This window comes from Ceratosolen solmsi, unplaced genomic scaffold (genome assembly GCF_000503995.2).
Source record: "Ceratosolen solmsi marchali unplaced genomic scaffold, CerSol_1.0 scaffold6, whole genome shotgun sequence".
NCBI lineage: Eukaryota > Metazoa > Arthropoda > Insecta > Hymenoptera > Agaonidae > Ceratosolen > Ceratosolen solmsi.
This window is the reverse complement of record NW_011948414.1, coordinates 1,503,538-1,530,113: the sequence shown is the minus strand read 5'-3', so window position 1 is coordinate 1,530,113 and position 26,576 is coordinate 1,503,538. Positions and strand designations below refer to the sequence as shown.

The window sequence follows — 26,576 nt, the reverse complement described above, 5'->3', positions numbered from 1 at the left end:
ATAACAGATTATTAGCTCGTTTTCCTACCCAAGTTTCCCTGTCTTCGCTGTACTTCGGTACATCGTTACGACTACCCTGAATGTATTCGAGCAAAGTTGGATTAACAACGACGTTGCTGGTATATCTGAAGGATACGAGGTGGGCGTAAACACGACTGCATACGCCTGCACCGGAGTTTATGCTTTATGCTTTATGGCGAAAGTTTGAACTGATTCAAGAAATAATGTATCGAATTTATATTTATTGACCGCCAGAATATCACTTAATCGACGGATTAAGGGTCCGAATGTTCTAAATATGCGCATAGCATGGACAATGACTAAATGCTTTTCTTAAACAAACTACCAATGATCAATCATTTTTTTAATAAGCCTGTAGTTTTTTAATAACGATTTATAACAATATTTATCTTTATATTTTCTATTGATAATAATGTAAACATAAAAAAAAATATTTATACAATTAACGTGCTCATTATATCAAAAAATTGAAAATAATAATTTAATTCATACTATATTTTGAAACTAAAAATGAATGAAAAAAATAAATAAATAAAAATTGATATGATATTGCTAGCTTAATTGTTTATTATGGTTTATTCTATAATACAATTTGCTTTATTAAATATGTGGATAAAATGTCGAATGCGAGTATCCTTAAAAATCGAATAGTGATTATTAACGTAGTAGGCATTAATATTAAAACTGATATGCTTTTGACTGATATTAATTTTAACCGATCATATTTTTCATTTTCATCAAACTGTGCGATTGGATTGCATGTGTGCGTGAGAAGGAAGACGATATACACGTCGAGAAGAAGAGTAGTACGTGAAATGAATCGTCAGGTGGCAACGCCCATCGCACGCTGATTATGGATGGCTCCTATAAGTGACCAGAAAGGTATCAGAAAGGTAAGGTTAATATATAATAATCTCTAAGAGTATAATAGGACAGGATCGGTCACATCTCATATATAATTCACTATTTGTATTTCGTTAATTTTATTAATCATAATTTTTTATCAAAATGCTCGATCTTCTCTCTAGTAGCTATAAATGTTTAAAAAGGTATAATATCTAAGGAAGATTTTTTTTATGAATATACCGTCACATAATATTATAAGATAATGTGTATCGAACGTAAACTAATTCTGGGACTCAACAATATTATTCATTATATTTTCGTCGAATAATTTAATAAGAAAAATGAATGATATAGGTTACGAGATATATACTCATGGCAGTAAAACTATTCCCTCTACAGTCGGTGAATTGCTGCTGATTTTTGTTATGTTACTCCAAGAAAAGCCTATTTCGAAATGAAAAGCGTTTTCTAGTTGTTCTACCCTCTAAAAGAGGGTTTTCTCCGTTTGAGTGGCGAATTGCATGAGGGAAAGGCGTGTTGAAATAACAGCAGTAGGTGTTGTGTTACATCCAGATGTTCAATATAGCCAAGATTAGAAAGAAAGAGGACACGTTGCCACACATTGATAGCTTTTCACTTGTTAGTTGTCGAGGTTATTTCTCCGGTAACCACGTAAATATTATCTTTGACGAAAACTGACTTTTAACTATAAAATATATATATATATATATATATATATATATATATATATATATAAATATATAAATGCAAATTCCAAAAATTTTACTTAAAAAATAATTGCAGAAAGGCATAATTATAATTATTAGCTTAGGTATTCAAATAGATTTTTATTGTTACAGTAATACACTTTAATAATTTAAAATTTAATATTTTATTTTCCTAAGTTTCTATTTAATTGTCTATAACACGGTATGTATAATTTTTTATATAAAACATTGATTTTGTTTCATAGGTCTAAAATAACAACATTTGGTAATAATAACAATAAATATATTTAAATATTTTAGTTTAGTCAGTTTCGAATTAAAAATTTATTTTTAAAAATTCAAAGCTTTACTTTTATAATTATAAATTACTTTATAGTTAGTGTATTATGAGAGTATACATTTGATATTGTTTTTTATAATTTTTCATTGCTTATATTTTTTCAATACATTCTGACGCTGTTATGTATTAATATATTTTAGTCATTATTTCGAATATATGATTATATTATTTTGGTATTTGCGAGGAACTATGAGGCTAGACTTACGATAACCCATTCAAACCTATTCGGATTTTGAAATTGATAAGTTAAATTTATATACGATTCAAGCTATGCATTTTCTATAAGTATTTTCTCTATTAGATTTGCATTGTTTATTGCCTGATTCGTGATTTCACTAAATCATTGTACCTTTACGCAATATAAACATTACCCTTATCTCATTTGTGTCAAATATGTACAATTATAATTTATCTAAGAATGTTCTAAATTTCAATTAATTAACGCTCTAATGATCATACATAGTAAATTTAATTAATCTCGTATTAATCTCTTTTTTCTCATTTTTTTTTATATTCTTACCTTCATTATGATAGATATTTAATATTAAAAGCATGTATGCGTTATTTATACTTTCATTATAGTTTATTCATACAAAATTCCAAACAATAATATGTCGAAAAGATACAGCCAATAGTATTATTTGTAACTGTACGGATAAAAATTATTGAATTTTCTGGATATGAAATTATCAAGTAAAAAAATTAATTACCAATGGTATTCATAGTTAAATTAAATGAATTTATTCCAATATTTTTTAACACTGAGCCACTAATGAATTATTCTTGTATTATGTATAATTAATTCAAAATATTTTTTATTTATAACATTGAAAATATTTTGTCATCAATTATAAATTTACGATAACTAAATTGGAAATAAAACCACCATCATTAATAAAATTCGAGTATTTTAATTTAGATTTACAATGATTAATTGATTTTTATATAGCATACATTAAAATATTGAATGTATTTAATGCAGACGTAAGTCAGTACTTTTAATCAGATACTATTAAAAATTAATTAAAAAATATCTATATATTAAATATTATTAAATACTATAACCTACTGTAAAAATAACTATCATTTATTCTTTAATTGAATTTTATTTTTGACAAGCACTGGAAATATAAATTTTTCTATTGAAATGCACTAAGAATTTCCTTTTTCACAATTTCTTAGTCCAAAAGTACTTGAAATTTTATTATATTGACCTCAACTGGTATGAAACTAAAATTCAACCGACTTTCAAAATTCCAAGTGCACCGAATCGGTGAACTTCGTAACATATGTGTTCACAGTGCGTAAAAGTGCCGTACAGACGTTTATGCGCGGGGACATGACTTATGCTATTAGGATGATAAGTTTTGCACGTTTATAGTAAAAGTTGAAGCAAGCAGGAGAGATTGAGAGACAAGAGATAAAATTAATTTTGATATGGCGATTTGATGGAAAATGACGTTTATTATGGAATTTAGGAGGAGTCATGGGGTATTTTCTAATTACAGGTTGTAATAAGCTCGAGTGGGTAATCGTTTTTGTAGATCTTGGGTACATGTGAGCCTTTACGTGACTGGATTTATATAATGATTAGTTGGAGCTTTTTTGAATTATTCAACAGTAAATCAACGAAATGATCTATATATTACCAATTTTTCTTTTAATGTTCAAAAAAAAAAATATATATATATATATATATTTTTTTTTTTAAAGGTATCATTAATAATAATAAAGATTCATAATTGTAGCTATTATTAATATTTTTAATCAAAATCATTATAAAATTCAAACTGAAAGTGAATAGCATATATCTTTTTTATTTCGGATTAACTGACATTATTCGTTAGACTATTGCTATTAGTATATTTTAATACTATCGTATGTGAAATCAAAATATGAAAAACTCATCGGTATTATAAATTAATACTTCTTTCCGATTTTAATACACGAGTATTGGAAACACTTTCGTCACAATAATATGCTACATTAAATAGCATAAATAATTAACAAAATATTGTAATTGAAATGAATAAATAAATCACAAAGAATTTTAACAATTAGAGAAAATATATTTGAATAAAATATAATAACAATTTTTATATACTAAAATTAATCAATTGTATTCTTAATTATTTTTTATTAAATTATTTTTTATAAAAATTCTTAATTACTAAACATAGTAGAAATTCATTTATATACGAGTATTATTTAATTATTTAATAAAAAACTTAGCTATTATTTAACTAGAAAATGTTAGATTATAACGAGTTATAATTGAATAATCCGAAGGACCATCTATAGAACCTAAATATTTTTACTCTTGAACTATAATTTATTTAGTAACTACATAACCATAATAATATAAAAGTGCATTATGAAAGAATCCATAATTTTTCCATAAAATAACTTTTTTTTTAATTTCTCATTTTGATAAATTAATTATACCTATATTTTCAATTTGAAACTGTGAATACACTGTTATTATTAGTATTAATAAGCTTATTAAATACATTGAAAAATTATTTATATAATTTTACAAATCTTATATACTGTATAATAAACAAAACCTATAAAATTCAAGGACCAGTGTCATTTATCTAACCCGTCGTAATTCATGCGAAGCTGAACATTATGAAAATACATACCAATATTTTTATCAGTATACATGTTCAAAGAGATGGCTATTATCAAATAATCCAATATACAAAGAACGATCCTGACTTGTTTTCGAATGTTCCAGATCATTTTTTCCGTCAAGACTAGATGCCAGTTAATTTAGTTATGAACGTGTAATTTAAAAATAAGCTCGTATTATCCACCTCTTTATTGCCTTATTATATTTCTGTCGGCAATTCAAACTTCATATTGAATAATGTGTCAAAAAATTTCTTTTCTTTTATTAACTAATAACAATATTTAAATAATTTTAAAAAAAGAGATACTAAAATTAACCTGCTGAGATTTGAAAATTGATAAATTACAATGATAGAAACATATGAGAATACTTACGAATATACACTTTTCTAATCTTTGGTAAAGATGGAAAATAGTCCTGTATAAATAATTTAAAATTGATAAATTTAGAGAAAGTTTATATGTGAACTTAAACTAAAAGAACTTAAGATCTTTTATGTATTTACTCCAAAATATATTTACATACTTTGTAGTATTATATTGCATTTAAAAATAAGAATTAATTTTCCCGTATTATTGAAATAAATATTACGTTCATTATTTTGTAAAATCTCAGCAGAAAATATTTCAACAAAATATATTTATCAAATGATACATTCTAACAAAATTGTTATTATTGAAACTGTTTTTAATGCATAAGAAATACATTTCAGTTCCCGTAGAATACAAAATATTTAGTTACAACAGCTGATTATGAAAACTTTGCAATTTTATTTTAATCATGTATGGCATATAATATTAATAATTGTTTATTGATTGTTACATATATTATTTTTGAAAATTAAGATTTATTTAAAAAGCCCATACAATTCTTCGTTGATATTAATACATATATTACATCATCGCATATGAAAATATGAATTTTGTTTCTGTCAGCTAATGTCAGTTTATCCAAGTTATTTTAATAAATCTAAAATATAATATTTTCCATATTCTATCGACATTTAATATTTATTATAATATTTATATCTATAGAATCTAATGAAATAATGATATTAATTGTATTAGTGGATAGATTCTAATATTTATACAAATATTTTAAGAAACTAGGAAATTTAAAAATTAATATATAACTATATATAACTATTTAAAAGTTAAAAGATAAAGAAATATATTTTTTTTATTCAAAACGAAACAGCTAAGCAAGTTAACTAGATTAGAATATGCTGCATATCTATAAAATAATATTACATAAAATTTTTAACGCATTACAAAAAAAGGATTTAAAAATAGCCTAATTAAGGTTTTAAATAAAACATTAAATTATATTTAAATAGAATAATAACCAACTAAATACTCGCATTATAGTCTACAAAAATAGAAATGAATACTATTTCTTATGAGATAAGTATGCTAGTTTTCTTTAAAATAATTTTTTTATATAATAAAAATAAAATATTTTATTATTGTTATATTACTATATTGTTTGTTATTGAAAAGAGTAATTATTAATACAAAATTTATGAAATTATATAAATAAAAACTTGAATATTTTAATGAACTTTAGTTTATCAATATTAAATATTTTGGCATTGATTGAAAACATATTGCTATAATAGTGACATACGATAATTTTTATTTTATTCGATATTATATATAATTGTGCATTCTATAAATCAATTCAATAAAAAAAATATATATATAATTATAAGTGCATTTAGTCTAGCAAGTTAAATTTATCTCCATTTAAATCTAAAGACGTAAATATTATATCAGTCTTGTGTATTTTACTTCTGAAGTATTACATCAAGTATTACATTATAAGTATTACAACCATTTTTAAAATAAATAAAATGAAATAATGAAAATGAATACAATTTCATATCAACAATATACTAAAATTACTAGTTGAAAGCTATATATGAAAAATAGAAAAAAAATTAGAAATGCTTATAGATAACAAATTGATTTATTAATGTATATATTTATAAAAAAATTTATGCAATAATATATAAAATGGCATGAAATAATGAAATAATTAATAGGAAAAAAAATATTGAAGAACAATTTATAGAACAATATTTTTTTAAATTTTACTATTCTTAATTTTCAATAAGCAAAAGATAATTTATATATATATATATATATTATAAAATATAAATTATATTTATATATATATATATATATATATAAATATATATATATATTATAAAATATAAATTACTTATACAATATTGATTATATTTCTAAAATTCACAATGGAAGAAAACATTTAATTAAATTGATATAAAGTATTTACATTTCCTAACGTTTGAAACAATCTTTGATATATAACATTACAGTTTATTAAAACGACGAAACGCATGATTTGTCATATATCACTGTAAATAACTTTATTGTCAGAATTTATATTTCACTTAAATCAGTAAACTTGTTTCATTGACACTTAATTTTGATTTATTCAATTAAAACACAATCTATTCAATTCATAATAAAATTATTTGAATAATTATTCTTTACTGTTACATTACAAATATGTATATATATATATATATATTAAATAATGTCAATACAATAAATATAAAAATTGTATCAAATTTTTGATTCACTGTGTTTAATAAATGCAGCAGGTATGAGAATTAATATAATATGAGATTTAATAAAATATTAAATAGTTTATTATCTAAAAAATAAATATATTATAATAAATTATAATTATTTTAACGAACGTTTACGATTATTCGAAAATTCGAATAAAAGTATTTTGTTTAAGAATAAATTATATTTTATCCACAAAATACTATAATAACACAAAATAACTAAAATTATCACACTACAGTTTAACAAACTTAAATGTTTAAGACCTTAAATATTATTCAGCTAAGAAATTGAAACTACATATATTAGTATTCTGGTAATATCTGACGAATTTTTTGATTTTTAATATATATTTAAGATAAGTAGGTTCAATATAAAAGACTAAATAATATTGAGAAAATTCATATTTTCATCAAAAATAAGTTTATGCTGTTTTAAAGTAAATCTAAATATTTATGAAATACCTAAATTTTATCAAAGCTCAATTTCAGAAAATATAATCCTGAGTGTAAGAAATGACACAATTTTTTACTTAAAAATTCGAATTTTTTGTTCAATCTTTTAAAATGAATAATAGAATTATCGAACGCATAATAAGAATAGTTTGGCATTAAAATTTGTGAACATAATCATTAATATTTATTTAAATCATCCTATTTTAAATTAAACTATGTATTATAATTTCAATAAAAAAATTTAGTTGTTATTCCGTGTACTTAAACTTCAATTTATTTCAATTGATTGTTCTGACGAATTGTATTATCGCACACTATTCCTTATAATAATTCTGATTATTTGATTATTTATATTTGCTTGAATTATATTACTAGATTTTCATATATTCAATTACATGAAAAAGGTTGAATAATTGAATAAAATTTTCTAATATGTATCTACATCTAACTACAATAACATTATTTTACTTCGCAGACACCAATTTGTTTAAATTTTCACACCTTTACAATTTACGTGAAAATACGTTGAAAAATATCTTATTTCCACTGCAGAAGTATTATTACCATGTGGCGAGTTGGTAGCATTAGTATTATGTAAGCAAATATGACTGTCAAAAAGGCAAATGTATTTCGCTTAGAATAATGGCTTTTTTCTGACTTACAATACAGTGTCGTCGCAAAAATATAAAGCTCCATCTAAAAATGTAAGTAAGGTATACTTACGACGCTAAAAAATTAGTGTGCAAACTTTCTGGAAAATAGATTAAAATAAATACTTATGTTTACAGTATTACAATTTTAATGGGCTAATAAATTAAACATTTTTAATTTAAGAAATATTAATTCTAATATTCATTCGATATATTTTAATATTATATTAAAATTAATATTTGTAAATATTGTCGTATAAATTTAATAATTAAGTAATTCATATAACAATAATGCCTATCTTATCAGTTTCCAATTTGATCTTATATACATGTGTACAAATCTTAATATAAATAATAATAAAAGAAAATCAATGAAAAAAATGCATTTTTGGAGTTTTCACTATAATTGAAATTCTAGTTTTGCGGTTAAAACAAAACTTTAAATAATTTCTTTCATGGTAACAATGACTGCTAATGTTTTCTTTATGTCATCAAAATTTTTATACAAAGCCAATATGTTTATTAAATATTGAATATCATACTTCATTAGAACAAACGTAAGAGTATCATAGGATATTTAAATTTATTCTAATGTCATACATTTATAATATAAATATCTGTACAAATATTAATTAATTTTTACTGAAAAATCTATATCTTCTGAGAAGATAAAGCGTGCATTATATATGCAACTATATACATAAACACAAGTGCAATTTTTAAAAATAAAGTACTTATGACTCAGCAAGTTTAACCAATATGTAATTAATTTTAAATATTATAATATGTATATATATTTATATATGATAGGACTTTATTTTAACGAATGATGATGGAAATTTGAGTTTTTATTTAAAAAAATTAATAAATTTAAATAATAATTTTTTCTTAAGCTTATTTCATAAGCTTTCATATATAAATATTTATCTATCATGTTTGTTTATAAATCAGATGTTATTTAAAATATACTATAAAATATTGTAATACATTAATTATAGGTTGGATAAATTTGAACAACTGTAATATTTAATAGATTATAAGTCTGAAAATTAATTTTATTGCCCATTTGAAGTTTTAGAAAAAATAATATTTGATGGTATACTAATAATGAACACATTGAAATTAAATTTTGTATAAAATTAGCATAAAAACCTAAAATATATATTCATTTATATTATATAGAAAATTATATTTCCTATTATGATATAGAAGTTAAAATGTATATGGTTAACTATTAATATTTTAAAAATAAAATAAATTATTGGATATATTATTATTTCATTTGCTTGACTGAAAAGTCTATACAAAAAAGTTCCTTTAACAATTTTGAATAGAAGAAGATGAATGAGTATCGATATGACAAAATAATAAGTTTCAATATACAATACGAGAACTTTCTATAATACTGCAATAATTAAATACTATTCAGTTCAGAAACAATGACTATCATCTTGAAAAATATTAATGCATCGCACTAAAAATACAATACATATTATAATTTAGCAATGTGACCTGGGCGTTGTTCCAAAAACAGTTTTATTGATATAAAAATCATAAATATGCTTGTATTTTAGTTAAGAAAGATTTATTTTTAACTTACATTTTATTTTCAAAAGATTGGAAAGGCTTTTTATAGGTCGTATTCAAGCTTTTATTACTATTATGAAAGCAAAATCTGCAAGCATTTCGTTTAACAGGACACTGAAGGAATCAAAGCAATTTAATAGGATATATTCAATGCAATATTCACGGAGATTTCCTTATTTTCAGAATTATATAAGGAATGATACTTATTAAAAGGAATTTATAATTTTATTACATTTTTACTTCAATTAGAACTTTTATTTTTTATCTGAATTTTACAAAATTTCATTATGTATTTTTTTTTCATTTTTACGATTGTTAAAGTTTATATAAGTTTCAAATTATATTCATGCATAGAATGAATATGCAAAAAAACAATACACTGATTTATTAAACGAAATTCAAATTTACGCATATACTACACAGACTATTTTAATCAAAGCATAATATTCTCTAGTTGTAAATATCTTGTTTAAATAAAATTTTTTTACTGTCGGTCTTATCTATATTAATCGATTTTGTAAGTTGAGTACTAACTGTGTTAGTTACTAAACAGATATAGTCATCGAAGAAAGCTTCTAAAGATTAAAATAAGCTGTTTCCAAGTACAATATTGAATTATAGTTTCCGATATACACCTTAAGCATATGCCTTTACTCACTTTTCAGATTATGAGTAAAAAAATCTTACCAAATATCTCTTAACGGAAGGCAAATATAGCTTTTCAGATGCATTAAGACAATCTGATAATCCATAATGAGAGAAATTATATTGCCGAGTCTTTTAAGGATTTTTTCATTTTTAATGAAATTATTCTACTCTGTACTTTACTTGGGCAGGAATTGAATCTAAATTGTAATGTAAAAATCTTTCGAATATGTTTAAAAATAGTTTTTGCTATTTTAATAGTTTTATAATTAATTTTTATTTTTTCTTAATAATAGACTTCTGAATTATATATATTATTGAAATGCTTTAGAAACTTATAAAAATTAATTATAACAATATTTTAAAAATTTTTTTTATTTGCCTGCAATTTTATTATTATAATTTAGTATAAAAATCGATTATTGAGTAAAAATATAGAATGATTTATTTAATAATACAAGTATATTTTAATATAAATCTTCAAAGAAATAAGTTGAAAGTGAACAAATTAATTAGAAAATTTCTGTAGTTCAGAAGCTGTTACGATGCGTTTTAATATCCGTTCGAATTGTAGATTTTTAATTCAATTATTGCAGATATGTGCAAATGACATACAACAAAAGATGTACTTCAAAAATAAATAATTTACAATGAATTTATATTAATTTTTTATTACAGGATATATTTAATAAAATATTGTAAATTGATATTGAATTTTGTACGAATTAAATAAATGTTTATTTGCCTATACATATGTATGTATATGTATATATATATATATATATATATATATATATATTTACCAGTCGTACATATGCAAATATTCTATATTTCTTTCTTTTTTGCTTTGCAGCATTTGTATTTAAATTATTTTCCTTTAAAAAAAATCAGATCAATAATATTATATGTATATTATCTCCATTACGTAGCAATTATATATATATATGTGTGTGTGTGTGTGTGTGTGTGTGTGTGTGTTTGTGCGTGTGTTCGTGTGTGTGTTTGTATGTGTGTGCGCGCGTGTGCGTGTGTGTGTATTTATTTATTTATGGAAAACAATATCATATATCTTTGTATCAATACTATGACATGCAATATGATTTAATACCTTTATATAGAAAAAGTAACATGTCTGTTATAACTGTATTACTATTTTTGCAATGAATATTTAAACCCATAAAATGTTATCAATATAATTGAATAAAGTCCTTTTATAAAGTACTTCATCTATTTTTGATTTTATTTTTAGCTGCATTTGATAAATATTTGTATTGATATGCTTTTAATATGCGAAAATGTATAAAATATTAAATTATAACTAAATATCCTAACACGATTTTCTGTATTTTGTCTGATAAAAATGAATTAAATTATGTCAAATAAATAAAAATGTTGAAATATATTTTTTAATTAACCATTTAATTCATTCATTATATACATTGTCATTTTAATTGTCTACAAATATCTACATGAAAGTCTGAGATATCGATCTACAAATGATAAAGCTGTAATGGTCCTAAATTTACCATTATTAGTAAACAAAATATTAAGTAATATTGAAATTTTTTACAATAGAATTTCTTATTAAATATTTGTTTATCACTTTATATCGAAAATTGAATTGAAAAAATGTAAAAATTTTGGGAACTCTGTAATTTCGACTTATAGCAATGATTATATAAAATTGGAATTACAATTTATACATTTATTAATAATTATATATGTAACTTAATAACTCACTTGTACAAATAATTTTATCTTGTTATTTATGTTCTGGAATTAGATAAAAAAAAATTTCGAACAAGCAGTTTGTTGTTATTTCTCAGTATATTTCGGTGGGTCCATTTTCGGCCTTAATCTGAATATTTCAGAGGATCAAGGCAATATTGAGAGAATTGCGTGAATTTATAAACAGCGGAACGGTAAAGTGGAATTTACCCTTAAAGCGTCAACCGTAAGCTCACGACAGCCGTGTTTGAATTTTATCTGGCATATTCTTAATATTCCTTTCGGCGGGAAGCCCACTATTACGAATTTTGAATATCCAGTATCATTTTCTGACATTGATTTTAAAGAAAAATACCGTTTTTTCCAATTGCTGGACTGAATCCAGATATGTCATGGAGTTAGGGTAGTAGAAATGAAGAAACGGTATACGGAAACGATAAAATGAGTTTGATCGGTTCAAAGACACTGGGGAAAATTAAATGGACTTGTCAGGTATGTTTTCTTCGTTTGCTTATAGTTGCTTCTAAATTTTTCATGCCATATGAGTGTGCACACCACTTAAATAAATAATGATAAACGGTGAAAGTGGTAAATTATTAATGTTTTTTTTAGCATAGTTACATTCTCGTTAATTGTCATGTATATATGGATTATATTTAAATTGAGAAGAGAATGATGTGAGAATTGGACGTCCATTTTGGTATTTATTTCCAATAAATTAAATTTACAAAAATTTAATATTTTTACTTTAAACTGGAGTATATTTTTTGCCGTAGATTGTTCTCCCACTGTATATTCCTCTTATTGTTCTGCTGTGCAGTACTCATAATGTTATGTTATTTTAAATTTTCTTCTTGCCACTATTTCAAAAATTAGTATTTAATTACAATTTATTGAAAACTGCTTGGAAAATTAATTACGCTTAATATTATAATGAGTTAATGCGTCACTGACATAACATTTAAGCCGATATATAAATGAAAATGATAATGTACATCATCATCATCGTCGTCATTATAATTTTGTTATTTTATTATAATTGTTATTATAATGTCTGTCATCACGTTCCTAATATTTTCTTTATTATACATACAGTTTGTATTTTCACATTGACGTTCAAATAAAAATATATCATATTAAAAATAAATCATATTATCATGATAATAAATAGTCTTGAAAATAAATTTGATTAACTGATTCGTATAGATTAGGATTGTCTTTGTCAAGAAATGAGAGCTGTGATAAGAATTTGGATAGGTTAGGGAAGAAAATGTGATTATAAATTAATGATGCTTTGTTTCGTATCGCCGCTGCTCCACATCTGCTGCAATTTTCCTATTATAACTAAGCTAGGAACACGCATATTAAACATCCTAAATTAACTGCTCCTATTGAATAGAAATTTCTGTTAGATGCTTTTCCTTGACTTTATGAGATACAAATTCACTCGTATGATTAATTTTTCTTCATTAATTATATTGTAAATCGAAAGTTCATTTTACACAATGGCGATTCACGAAAAATTAAAAAATTTATCTTAAAATTTATCTTTATTTTTTTTTTAATTGTTTGCAATAATTCACTTTGAATAGAAAATATTGTTAAAAAAAATTATCACTATAAAAGAACAAAAATGATTTATTATACACTTTAATTATACTTAGTGATTCTTTTAAATTCCTGATATTATATTTTTTTCATTTAAATAATCAATTTTTGTTAATGAAATCAGCAATCTTTAAATTATTTGAAATCAAATGATCTTTTTAATTAATATTATTGTTTCATTAATTCTGTATAAATTAACTGTAGTAAGAGAAAGTAAAAAAATACTATCTTTAAAATTAAGTGTCTCATTTTTATTAAATTAACTTTTAATTGTCTCTTACATAAATGTTGTGTATAAGTGACGTTATGTCATAATAAAATAAATATGTTTCAATACTGTTGATAGATTAACATAGTTAATGGGAGTTTGATACGACAAAATTGATAAGAAGGAATTTAAAAATCAATGCAACACCTCTGAAAAGCATATCATCTATTTAATATTTTACCATAATTTGAATGCGCAGAAATTTATCAGAAAATTTTTGTAAACTCGAACATTTTTTAAATTGCCACGGACACTTCGTTACATCCAAATGATAAATCTCTCTATGAGAGGATTTATTCGATGAATTTTATTGTTACAATTCTTAGTAAATTTAGTAATGTATAATACCTACATAAAGAATGAAAGTAGAAATATAAAAATACAGTATGCAAATGCCTATTCAGATTTACTCTTCTATCTTGTATTTGAGTTTTTTCGATTAAAAATCAAATATCCAACTAAAATTGACAGTTTCGAAAAAGTGCTTACTTATTCAGTACTCAGCTTTCTTACTTTCGCTGATCGTGTCAATCTCGGCGAATAACTTATGACTTCGATGTATTTCTTAAAAGGAAAAATAAAACTAAACTCACCATTCCTTCGCCGATATTATGAACGACGCAAGGCAGATGAGCAGTTGATCCTGACTGTGCGTGTATCTCTGTAGAGTTTTCAGTGCCAAAGCTCATAGGAAGCGTAGGGGGTAAGTCGATGTCCAATGGTTTTAGTGTCCTATCCAGGGTGTTGGCATTGAGATCGAAGACCTCTGCATGCGCTTCGACCGCACTGTAGCCTGAAAAAGATTCATTTAGGTCAGCTGAAATGAATAATAGTACAAAAGAGGTTAGATACAATACTCCACATCCGTCTGTAAAAGTGGACATGTGCAGGGCAGCGACTTAATAGATAAAAGAATTCTCTTTCTTAATCCGTGAACGATTAGTTCTTTTGTTAATAGCATGACTGTTTCATTTTTAATAGTTTCGTTTTTAACAGTTCGTACAATTAATTTTGTTAATATAAATGATTATATAAAATTTAGATAATTTATAGTCCCTCCATCGATATTTTCATTAGTCGATCAAAACATTGAAATAATTCCTAAACGACAATTCCACGACACAGCAATCACTGCAATAATAACATTATTTCTTATAATCAAAATCTTCTTACAACATTTCTTCGTCTCCTTATTCTTAATTTATATGTTGAAAAATACTTTTAAATGAAAAGAAATTGATTAGAAAATACATTTTACAGGCAATAACTATACAGACTCCGTCCGATCATAAAAGTTTTTCCCAGCAGGATGTACATGTACAAATAAAATGCAGTGTAGTATACAAGAGTAGTTTCACCACTAGCGACGGAAATCTTCTCTTTACTTGGTCCGAAGGTAGAGAAAAAAAGGTCGTTACCGTTATCGCGATAGGAATCGTAGCTTAGAAAACGAGTAAAAAGTGGTTGAAGCGGTTAAGAGGATTTTGGAGATTTTATATGATGCTTGACTACTTTTCCTATTGCATATATTTGTATACCTTCTTGAATTGTTAACAACTGCTATGCGACATACATTATCCTATGCTTCATTGAGGGTGAAAGAAGATTTGCGTAAACCTGATTATCTATATTTGCTATATTTAAATATACCATGCTTATTTTTTTGTATATTATTTCAAAATTTTATGCTCGCAATACTATGCTTTAGAAGATATTTTATGTATCTAAAGGCGTATATGCTAATGCGTATTATCAAAATTGATCATAAAATCGATTATAAACTAAAATAATATTATGAACCAATATTAAACGAATCGATTGTTAATAATAATTTTAAAACTGAATGTAGATAAATATTTGATTTATGAAAACGTTGTCCTTCTCTTTTATTTATTTATTTTTATTATTTTTTTTTTTTTTTGACAAAGTTCCAGCGTACTTTTGAACATTATTTTTCTATGTAATTATTTAATATTTTATTGTTTTTATTCTGGAAATCGTGACCCTTCGTTCTCTTAAAGAATTATTTATAATAATTGATTTTTAATTCAATGCAATACAATTTTCATATAATAAAATTATTATAAAAAATTTATTTATTATATATTTTAAATATTCTTTTAATATTTTGAATGAAATTTTTAAATTTGTTAAAACGTATAAAATTAATTAAAACGTTGAAATTACCTTTAATCCATTCTATTTATATATGGGTTTATCGACTGATGAATATTAGAGATCAAATATTACTTGACTAATATATTATAACCAACGCATACAAATTTTAGACATTGAAAAAATTCGTCTCTTATAATGATATTTTTGAAAATTTTTTCAATCCTCTAATTAATTATTGAATATTAAATTTTTAACATATTATCCTAGATAATTTCTTCAAATAATAAATACATTTATTTGATAAATATTTAAATATGTATTATATGAGCTATCGAAAATCGTAGGAAGGGGTGTAGTTAGTTGCTATGCCAAGGGCAGTTTAATTTGTTCTATGTTGTTACGGATAGTGGCTCTCACCACTCCCCTCATCATCCCTTTCTAACTTGCTATCTCTCACTTTCTATCGCGTGGATTAAGTGAGCCCTTCTTTATTCTCGAAGTGAGTACCTCGAGGAGAGGCTGTGAACGAGCGTGACTAAAGGGAAAAGTAAATGTGCATTGATGCCGAATACCCACAACGCACGTCAATTTTCCAAAGTTTCAACATTATTCAATAAAAAAATAAAGCGTAGATGTAACTAAAACTAAATATCCTTTGAAGAAGAGAATGCATTTCAACCTCTATTGTTGTATAAACTTAGTTTGTGATTTTTTAAAAAAAATTACTATTTACGTGGTGAATTTCTTTTTAAATATATATTTCTTTTAATTATAATGCGTGTCATAATAATAATTAATTATAAACATTATTATTAAAAATATATAATGTATATGTGGACTTATAATATAACGTTAAATACAGTATTCCAACGTCTACGTAACGAAAATTAACAAGTAAATCTTAATATAAATGGATTAATATTCAAATTTCAACTAAACAGGAAAAATTAATAAATGAATAAAACAGTCTAAAATATAATCGATAACTATATCACCGGGAAATTGAAAATATCAATTTCATTGTGCAATGACTAGTATTTGCTAAAGAGAAAACTCCAGGACTCTCTCCAATTGTGACAACCTCAGTTGGCAATGACTACCCCTCGACTGTAACAATGAATCACAAACGTCGCAATGTTTTTGCTGCACCAATCATTAATTTTGCTCGCCAAATTTAATCGTGGTTTCATCTACCCATTCGCTTCTATCTGTCTCTCGAGTTGCGAAATAAAATCTGCGAGACCATAAAGAAACTCACATGACGACGTAAACCAGGAAAATTCCCTTTATTTTAACACCTGGATTTTTATGTATACGTACTTTTATCGAATAAGTGTGAAAATTTTATTAATTTTGTTTTTTTTTTTTTTTTTTTTTTTTTTTTTCATATGTTTCTTATAGCATACTATTTTGCAAATACCGATATAAATTGTTAATTGGAAAACCCCACACTTCCAGATATTCATCAGATTTATACATAGCTAAAGTGGCAATGATTTTTATGATTGAAAAATAAAATTAATACCTTTTTATGGGAAAAGTTTAAAATTTCTTTTGGGAATTATTTTTCTCATCAATTACCTCCATATCTCAATAATGGCTAAATCATATTCTTATATAATTTATTTAATTTAAAATGAATAATAGTACTCATTTTATCAGGTACATTTAAATATTTTAATTGCTTATTTAATTTGGTTGTATTATTCTATTAAATAGATTTTATAAATTTTAGAAATTGTTGAATAATTTATTAAATTACATTATATTACATTACTTTCCATCATTTTTACATGTTTTATTAGCAAAAGCATATATTAAAGCAGACTTTGTAAATAAAACATGTATTGTTGATAATGAATTTGTAAAGTATGTTAATTTTTTCTCACTTATACAGAACATTTAAAGACCTTAAACATTTACAGATATTTAAAGAAAAATTGGCATTATTAACTTTAGTGGATTTTAAGAAATAGTTATTTAACTGTGATAAATAACACAAATCTTAAGTATACAGTGGTTGCTCTAATGTAAAAAAGTACTGCAGCATAAATTTTCGAAACATTTATAAGTTACGGTATTATAGATGCAAATTGCAAAGAAACAAGCAACTCCTGTAGTTTCACGAGATTATCTTTAAAAGCGCATTTAAAATGTCACATTATCGATTCAAATTTTTTATTTGTGACAAGCTTTATTTTTAACATTTTTTTCAATTCTTACCACTAATATAATAAATATTTTATTTTATTATTGCATATAGTTTTTAATTATTAAAAAATTATATTAATATGCGAACTATCGGCGAGATTTTGATTTTATTTAAATTGAAAGAAAGCTTGAAAAAAAGTGTGAAAGGTACTTTATGGAATGAACATAGAAGAGAATTTGATAAATTACAAAGTACTATATTTATTTCTTATTAAATGTTTATGTATTAAAAAGAATAATTACAATTGAAAATCATAATAATTATAATATTACGATGAATATATGAATATTATAATATATAGGTAAATATGCAATTGCCACTTTTTATCTTAATCTCGTTAAATACGAAAATTATATAATCAATGTAATATGACACTTTATGCCTTATAATGCGGAAGTTTACACATATGCTAGCACACTACTAACTAAAGATTTACTTTCGTTTGAAATATTAAATCCCTTGGAATAGAATTAAAAATTAATTTAAGTAATTTGCATATAGAAAAGACAGGTCCATTCAAACCAGAGCTCTAATTTTGTTCAAATGTAAATGTTAAATTCCAATTAATTTTAAAGGATCTAATGCTACACAAGACTTTAATATTTTTTTTTTTTTATCAATTTCATCCTTCATTATTCATAGTTAACAAGATATTGTATTAGAAAATATTTGCAACTATGAATATTAGCAAATAAGAACAATTAGGATTCTTCTCCGGCTGTCGCTTTTATCTTTTCCACCCTACACTTCATAATCTGCCTAATTACAATTTTAACTTTTCTTAATCTCGGCTATATATAACCAGATTATCATAGACAACTAAAAGGAGTAACATACGCAAACGTATCTAGTAACTGTGGGCCATGTACGAAACCGAAAAAAAAAAAAATAATAAAAAAGAAAAAAAAGAAAGAAAGAAAAAAATATGGAAAAAACGTAGGGTTTACTCTTTGCGTTACTGATCTCCGCGATGTACGTGCCACGGCCCAAATGAAGAGAATAGAGTCTGGACAAGCGGGTAGGATGTCAGAAGTAAGGGGGCAACGGGTGGAACCACTCTCGTGGCAAAATGAATTAGGCTAATTTGAGAGTAGCGCATTTTGCGGGGGACCCCAGAGGGCAAACAAAACAATGCATTGGACTCCATATGCGCTCAGTCTATCTTTGAATTTCCCTATTCTGTCTGTCTCTCACATTTACGCTTTCATCCGTGTCTCCTGTATAATTTTGCTTTGTCTCCTACATTTTTCGTCTCTGAATAAAAATAAATAAGGATATTGTAAAAATCTTTATTATCTATTGTAGGCTTTTGTGCTCATTTACTATTGCACTCAAATTTTTACTGTGCGATTAATATTTTGTTCAGGGAGCGGGCTTTTAAGAGATTTTCACTTCCATTTAAACTAGATGCAGAAAACAAGTACAAATTCTTTTATAATGATTTATTTATATTTATTTATTGTAATAAATTATAATCGTGAAGCAGATTATAATATATTTGATATTTCCCGTTTTTCATTTTTAATTTCTTTATTGCATTACCAATGTATACATGCGTAGATATATAGATATATATGTACATATCTATATTACTTAGTAAATCAAAATAGTTGAAAAATTCATATAGATAAGAGAAATCAGATTAAATTGCAAAAGTATTAAAATCAAGATCTTTATATAATCTTGCAAAGATTGTTAATTTAATTTTAAAAAGTTCACATTTTCGTAGCAAACCGATAAGCATTAAAAGTTTTTATGTATTCGAACCTAAATTACTTATAGATATTTAATGCTATACTATTAATGATAAATTCATATAGATATTTAATTTAATTTTTGCAATAATTTTTTTGATAAAGAAAAATTACTTAGAGAGAAATTTTTAGATAAAAATTTTTTTTTAATATTTTAATAATGTTTCAAAAGCTATAAATTTTATCGGAAACCAAAATTCAATGGTTGTTCTTTTACTTTAATTTATTTAACTATATTTAACTATATTACATAAAATATTTTTCATGGAGGATTTAAGAATGTAAATGAAATTAGTTAAATTTAAATGTACTAGATGTCTGTGCAAAAATTTAAATTATCCTACATTGCATACATCACGTAAATTAATAAATTGACTAAATTAGATGTATAATATTTTGTACAGTCGAGTAAAGTAATTGTAATTAATATATGCTTAATTACCTAAATTGATTAAAAAGAATATAAAATTTTTTTATTGAGAATTATGAATTAAATAATATAGATTTATAGTGATTCTAAAAGAAGTCGAATGAAAGTATAATTCCATGCAAAATTAATCAAAAGTAATAACAATTTACAACTGTATGTTAGAGACGACTTAATTCCAACAAGAAAATAAATTAGTTCTTAAATTAAACTAATACTATATCTTATATATATATATATATATATATATATATCTTTTATTTATATATTAGTTTATATATATATATCAGATATATATACATAGATGTAGAAATTCATCGTGGGTTTAATTAAAATGACCATTCGCATTGTTCTTGTCAGAAACGCTTCATGTCGAATGAGCAATATATCTTTGTCAAAGTTAAAAAATCAAATCAATATTTGAAATAGTTCTTTAATTAATATTTCATATTAGATAAATGGAAATTAATTTTAATTTAATCAATATATTACTCATTTTAGAAAAAGCATTATTAATTAGATAATTTACGACTTAACGTGTTTCCAGAATTGGAATAATATACTATTTTTAATTAATGTAGTCAATAAAATAAAAAAATCTTCTTTTTTATGCATTATTATTTATAAGGTCATATACATATGTATAAAGTTCATTTTGCATTCCATAATTTTCATTTCTATACTTTTTAATTTCTTATATTATCTTTTGCATTTGTTTTTGCATAGAGTATAAAATAAAAATATGAATCTGACATTTAATCCACGTTTTTGTATATATATATATATATATATATATATATATATATATATATATATACATACATACATACATAAATTTGCTACCTACAATTATGAGTAATGAATGTTTATATACATATTTCTAGATATTTGTATATATTCACAAATAAAATATACGAATATAAAATGAAAGGTTTAAAACTATTAAATTTATAAAGAAAGAAATACGTAGGATGCAGTGTCATATATACGCAATGATAATATTACATGCAGATATACAGTTGAAATACGACAAACATAAGCAGTGATTTTAAAGAGTATTTTCTATGTCATGATACAAAAACCAAAAATATTTTCACTCTTTGGAGGAGTACTCTGCACTTTTCAAAATTGTATCTTTTTTATTAAAATATATAAAAAGAGTTTTTTTTTGTAATTTTCATTATGCGATGTAGTAATTTTTGTATTAAAAATTTAAAAATAATAAAATATATGGTTTATTCAATTGCTAAAGTCCTTCCATTTTATCAAACTTTCTCCATAGTTAAAAAATTTTATATTGCAAAGTACAGTTTATTAACAAATGATGAAATGAACAAAATGGTATATAGACAATACAGGATTAGCATCACGAGAGAAAAGATATTTCACTTACATAAACGTGTCGAATTTTTAATTTAGTAAGTGATTTAGAAATTTAGTAATATCTATCCTTACTTTAATTAATTGTGTATATTTTTAATTAAAGCATAAAGATAAATATAATCTCAATATTACAAGGAAACTTTTAACGCTTCATAGTTCAACGATATTTTCAAACTTGACTTGAAAATTATCATTAACCTTGAAAAGTACATTTTGAAATAGTACAATGTTAGTTATATTCGGAATTGCAATAAAGATACATATTGCACTTAAATTTGTAAATTCGCTAATTAAATAATTGATTAAGATTTTAAAAAACTTTAAAAATGAATTTTTAATATATATTTAATATATATATATATATATATATATATATATATATATATATATAATAGTTTATTATAAAACTATTCGTTATGTCTTAATACTAATTAAATACTTCAATCGACTATCATGTTTTAAATCAATTCTTTAAAATAATATTTATGATTAATATAGTAAATATAGATATTGTTAAAACTCAATATCAAATTTAAGAAATTTATCGCGAAATCTTGTATGAGTAGGCAATGAGCTATCTTAATTTGAATTATAAATATTTATTTTGTTAAATAATTATAGGAATATTATACATTTGTTTGTCTACTTTATATATCATAACTGTCTATATCGCTATGTCTCTCGAGATTATAAAATTAGATAATATTAATGCGTATCTCAATAATAATGTCAAGTTTCAGTAGTTTTCTATTCAATTACAATTATGAATTTTAGTTTTATTTTCATTTTTTCAAAACGTTTAAAATAAATTCGCCAAATTAATTCAACAATCTTTTTACAATAGAAATAATAATTTGATTATTACGAATATTATTACTATAAAATATAAATTTTAATTTAAAATAAATATTTTATTCTTGATGTCAATTTTTAAATGAAGACTTTTTTTGAGAGTAAACATTACAGTATGATAAAGTGCGTTTAACATTGACGTTTTCGGTTGCGTACACACATTAAGATGAAAATAAGTCAAGTGTTCAAACTAGTCATAAAATCTCCTTAACGAAATAAGAGGTAAAGCTTCCTTCCAGTAATAATGTTTGCATCTACACGCGGACAAAGAGTACAGTACAAGGACTCTTGAGTCAAGAAGCACTTTTCAAGCTGTCAACGTAGTGTAAGAATTTTTCAACATATATGTGTGTGTATGCATTACTTTCTATGTATCTTGAATTTCCAATATTCCTAACTATACGGCAAAGTCACAAAAAAAGGAGAACTGTTTTTCACTATTTTAAAAATTCTCGTAAAAACAAAGTTTGAAAGGATCGAGATGATATGGTAATTTCTATAGCTTATTTATAAACCGGTTACATGAATTCCGTAGATCCTCATATAAACACACACACACACGCACACACACACACACACACACACACACGCGCGCGTGCACACACACACACACACACGCACACACGCACACACACACACACACATATATATATATATATATATATATATATATATATATTTATTTTAAAAAGCCAAGTATCACAATTTGATATAGAGGTAAACGAAAAAAATTAAATTTTGAATTATAATTAAGTATTCCAAGATTTATATCAAATGAAAGACATTATAAAATATAAACAATTTTACAATTAAGTTAAAAGTAACGAAATTTTTTTGTGAAATTTTTTAATGGATTAACAATTTTATACAAAAAATAGTATTATTAAATTGTACGCTAAACCATAGCCATTAAAATATCTATATAAGTCAATTTTATTTTCCATATTACCATAAGTTTATATTTGAAATATAATACTTGCAATGATATATTATAGCCATTGTACATAAAATATACTGTTAAAGAGTTGAAAAATTGTACTAACAGTATAAACTATAAATATATCAAATTGAATAACAAAAGTAGAACAAATACACGATCTTATTTAAGGAAATAATCAATAATGTTGTATATTTATTTTTAAATAAATATTGGAAACACGTACAGCAAACATTGTTATATCGTTCCTACATCATTGCATTACTCTTTCCTATATAATGAATTCCGTGTAAAATTTTCCCAATACCAAAGGTGTTTTCATAAAATAATTTATGCTATGCAAAGTTCTCCGAATTGCAAATTCAATGTATTCAGTGACTTCATTTTGACTCAAAAACGATGTTTGCAAGATTGTGGTTTTACCACCTTTTAGTATTTCATAAAGAATTTAGTGATATATAAATCTCGCAACAGAATTGAGATACAGAACCACGGAAATGAATGTGGACCATATATTTGGAAAATTCAGATTTGAGTAAATAGGAAATTAAAGTACCAAGTATATACCGTCGGGTATTTTTTAGAAACAAAACTGGCCAATTGTCTGGTATTATTGGTGTTGCCGTGCTTCACTTTGGCTTTTTTAATTAAAGCTTCGGCGATTCATAGCCATGGCAATTATTCGGAGAATATTTCAATGTACCTAAATTCATTTGAAAATATGTTAGTCTGGGAATCAAAGGACGGTATTATATTTTCAATTGCATAACTTAAAAACGTCGATCTTCTGGGGTGAAAGAAAGAATAGTATGCCGCAAGAATGAGGATGCATTAGAAATCTTTTGAATAAAGTTGCAATAAAGCATAAAATTTATGGAGATACGCAAATATTGATTTTAACCTCTATTAATATGCAATTTCACTGACAACTATGTTTATAAAATTATCAACAATGATTTTATAGTTTTGTCATTGAAAGAGCGCTACTTACAAGCATTAAATGCTACATATTTTAATATCAAAGTTTTATTATGAATTATATGTGCATATCTCATCAATTTGAGTATTTCTTTAATTATAACTTTCTCCTTAAGCGCGATATAATTGATCGATGTACAGCATTGTATGATGAAATCCAGTCGTACATATTCATTAAAACTAAGCTGAAGATTTCGTTAAATAAAATTCTTTTACTAATCGATTTCTTATTGTAATCAAAACTTTTCTGATTATATACCAAAATAGTTAATGAACAATTATGCTCATTATTATATTTATTTTATAGCTGTTTTACACATAGCAATTGTAAAAATAGTGAAATTTTTAAAATATTTATCAAGTTTCTTGATAGAATATTTAGTAAGCTAAAATTTTATACATTAATCTTATTTAAAAAAATCATATATAACGCTTGACATAACTCAAATATATACACAAAGATAGTATTTTATTATTAAAAGTTACTTTATTTGACGAACGAAAAAATAAATAAATTCTCTTTTTTTCAAATATTACCCGAGACTCTAAAAAAATATATAATACTTAAATTGATATATTTAATCGTATAAAATATATAAATTAATGTAGAAAACCTGGATCGTTACATGAAAAAAAAAATAAGAAAAAATAATCTTTTAAAATTTAAGAAAGAAACTTTTTAATGTTAAAAATTTTAAATATTGTATTTTTTTTTTCAATATTATCTTAGTTTCCTTAATTTTTATCATTACTTTTTGATATTCCAATTTATTTAATTTATTAGTCCCTTTTTTTTACATGCTATAAATAAACTGCGTGTGTAAATAAATTGGTTAATAATATTATAAGGCATATGTATAGAAACTATTATCTAACTTTTTGATTTACACTAGAAAGTTAACTAATTTGGTAATATTTATTATATTTGTAAGTACATTCAACTTAATATTTAAAATAGTTCGATAATCGAATTTAAGTTAATTAATTTGAAATAATTTCTTATTCATGGAATGTAAGAATCTTTACAGAACTACTTTTATTGTAATATATTGATTAATTTGTATATAAAACATATTTCGTTAAAGTTAAAATTAGAAGTGTAATGACTAAAAACTAGAAAAATACAAGATGATATTATTATACAATAAGATATTTTTTCAAAAGGTCATTATAAGCTATTGTTCTATCATTATAACCTAATCTTCATCTTTCGTCTTTTAACTTATGAATCAAAAAATGAAAATTTTTCAACATATCAAAAAATAATTCAAATTTTTAAGTTCTAAAAGGAAAGAATAAGCAAAAACTATTTTTATCCACTATCTCTACGAATAAAGATAAGAATCTACGAATATAAAGAAGTAAATAAGTAACATTAAGCTTGCATTCGTATATAAAAGCAAGAGATTTATAGAAGTGTAATGAAAAAGAGTAACATTGATAAACATAAAGGATAAATAAATAGATAATATAAAAAAAGGGAAGGAAAGAAGGAATAATGAAATAAGAAATCAATATCCAATCCACGCATCGCAGTGTTCATGCACAATTAAAAAAAAACGACTGACGATAGTCCGGAATAAAATAAAAAAAGAGTAGAGTGCAGGGACTCATGGCTTCTTCTTTCTTGTCATCATCTTCTTCTTTTTCTCTTTTTCCTTTTGACGCAGGTTGGGAAGGCTTGAAAATCCACAAATTGCCGTCACGTCGTGCGGGTGGAAGAATTCAGAAATTCCACGAATACTCCATTTTCAAAAGATCATTTATTTTTGGGGTCTAAAGTTTCTTTGACTACGTATATATGGGG

General features: G+C 24.0%; 1 protein-coding gene across 1 annotated transcript in view; it reads right to left on the bottom strand.

Annotated features, from left to right (window-relative positions):
• The window catches only part of LOC105368346 (defective proboscis extension response 13), a 118,503-nt gene that overhangs the window by 89,232 nt on the left and 2,695 nt on the right, over positions 1-26,576 (bottom strand). The window contains exon 2 of the mRNA XM_011507349.1: positions 14,702-14,901. Within this exon, the coding sequence (XP_011505651.1) occupies positions 14,702-14,901 (200 nt within the window). The remainder of the gene's footprint in view (positions 1-14,701; positions 14,902-26,576) is intronic.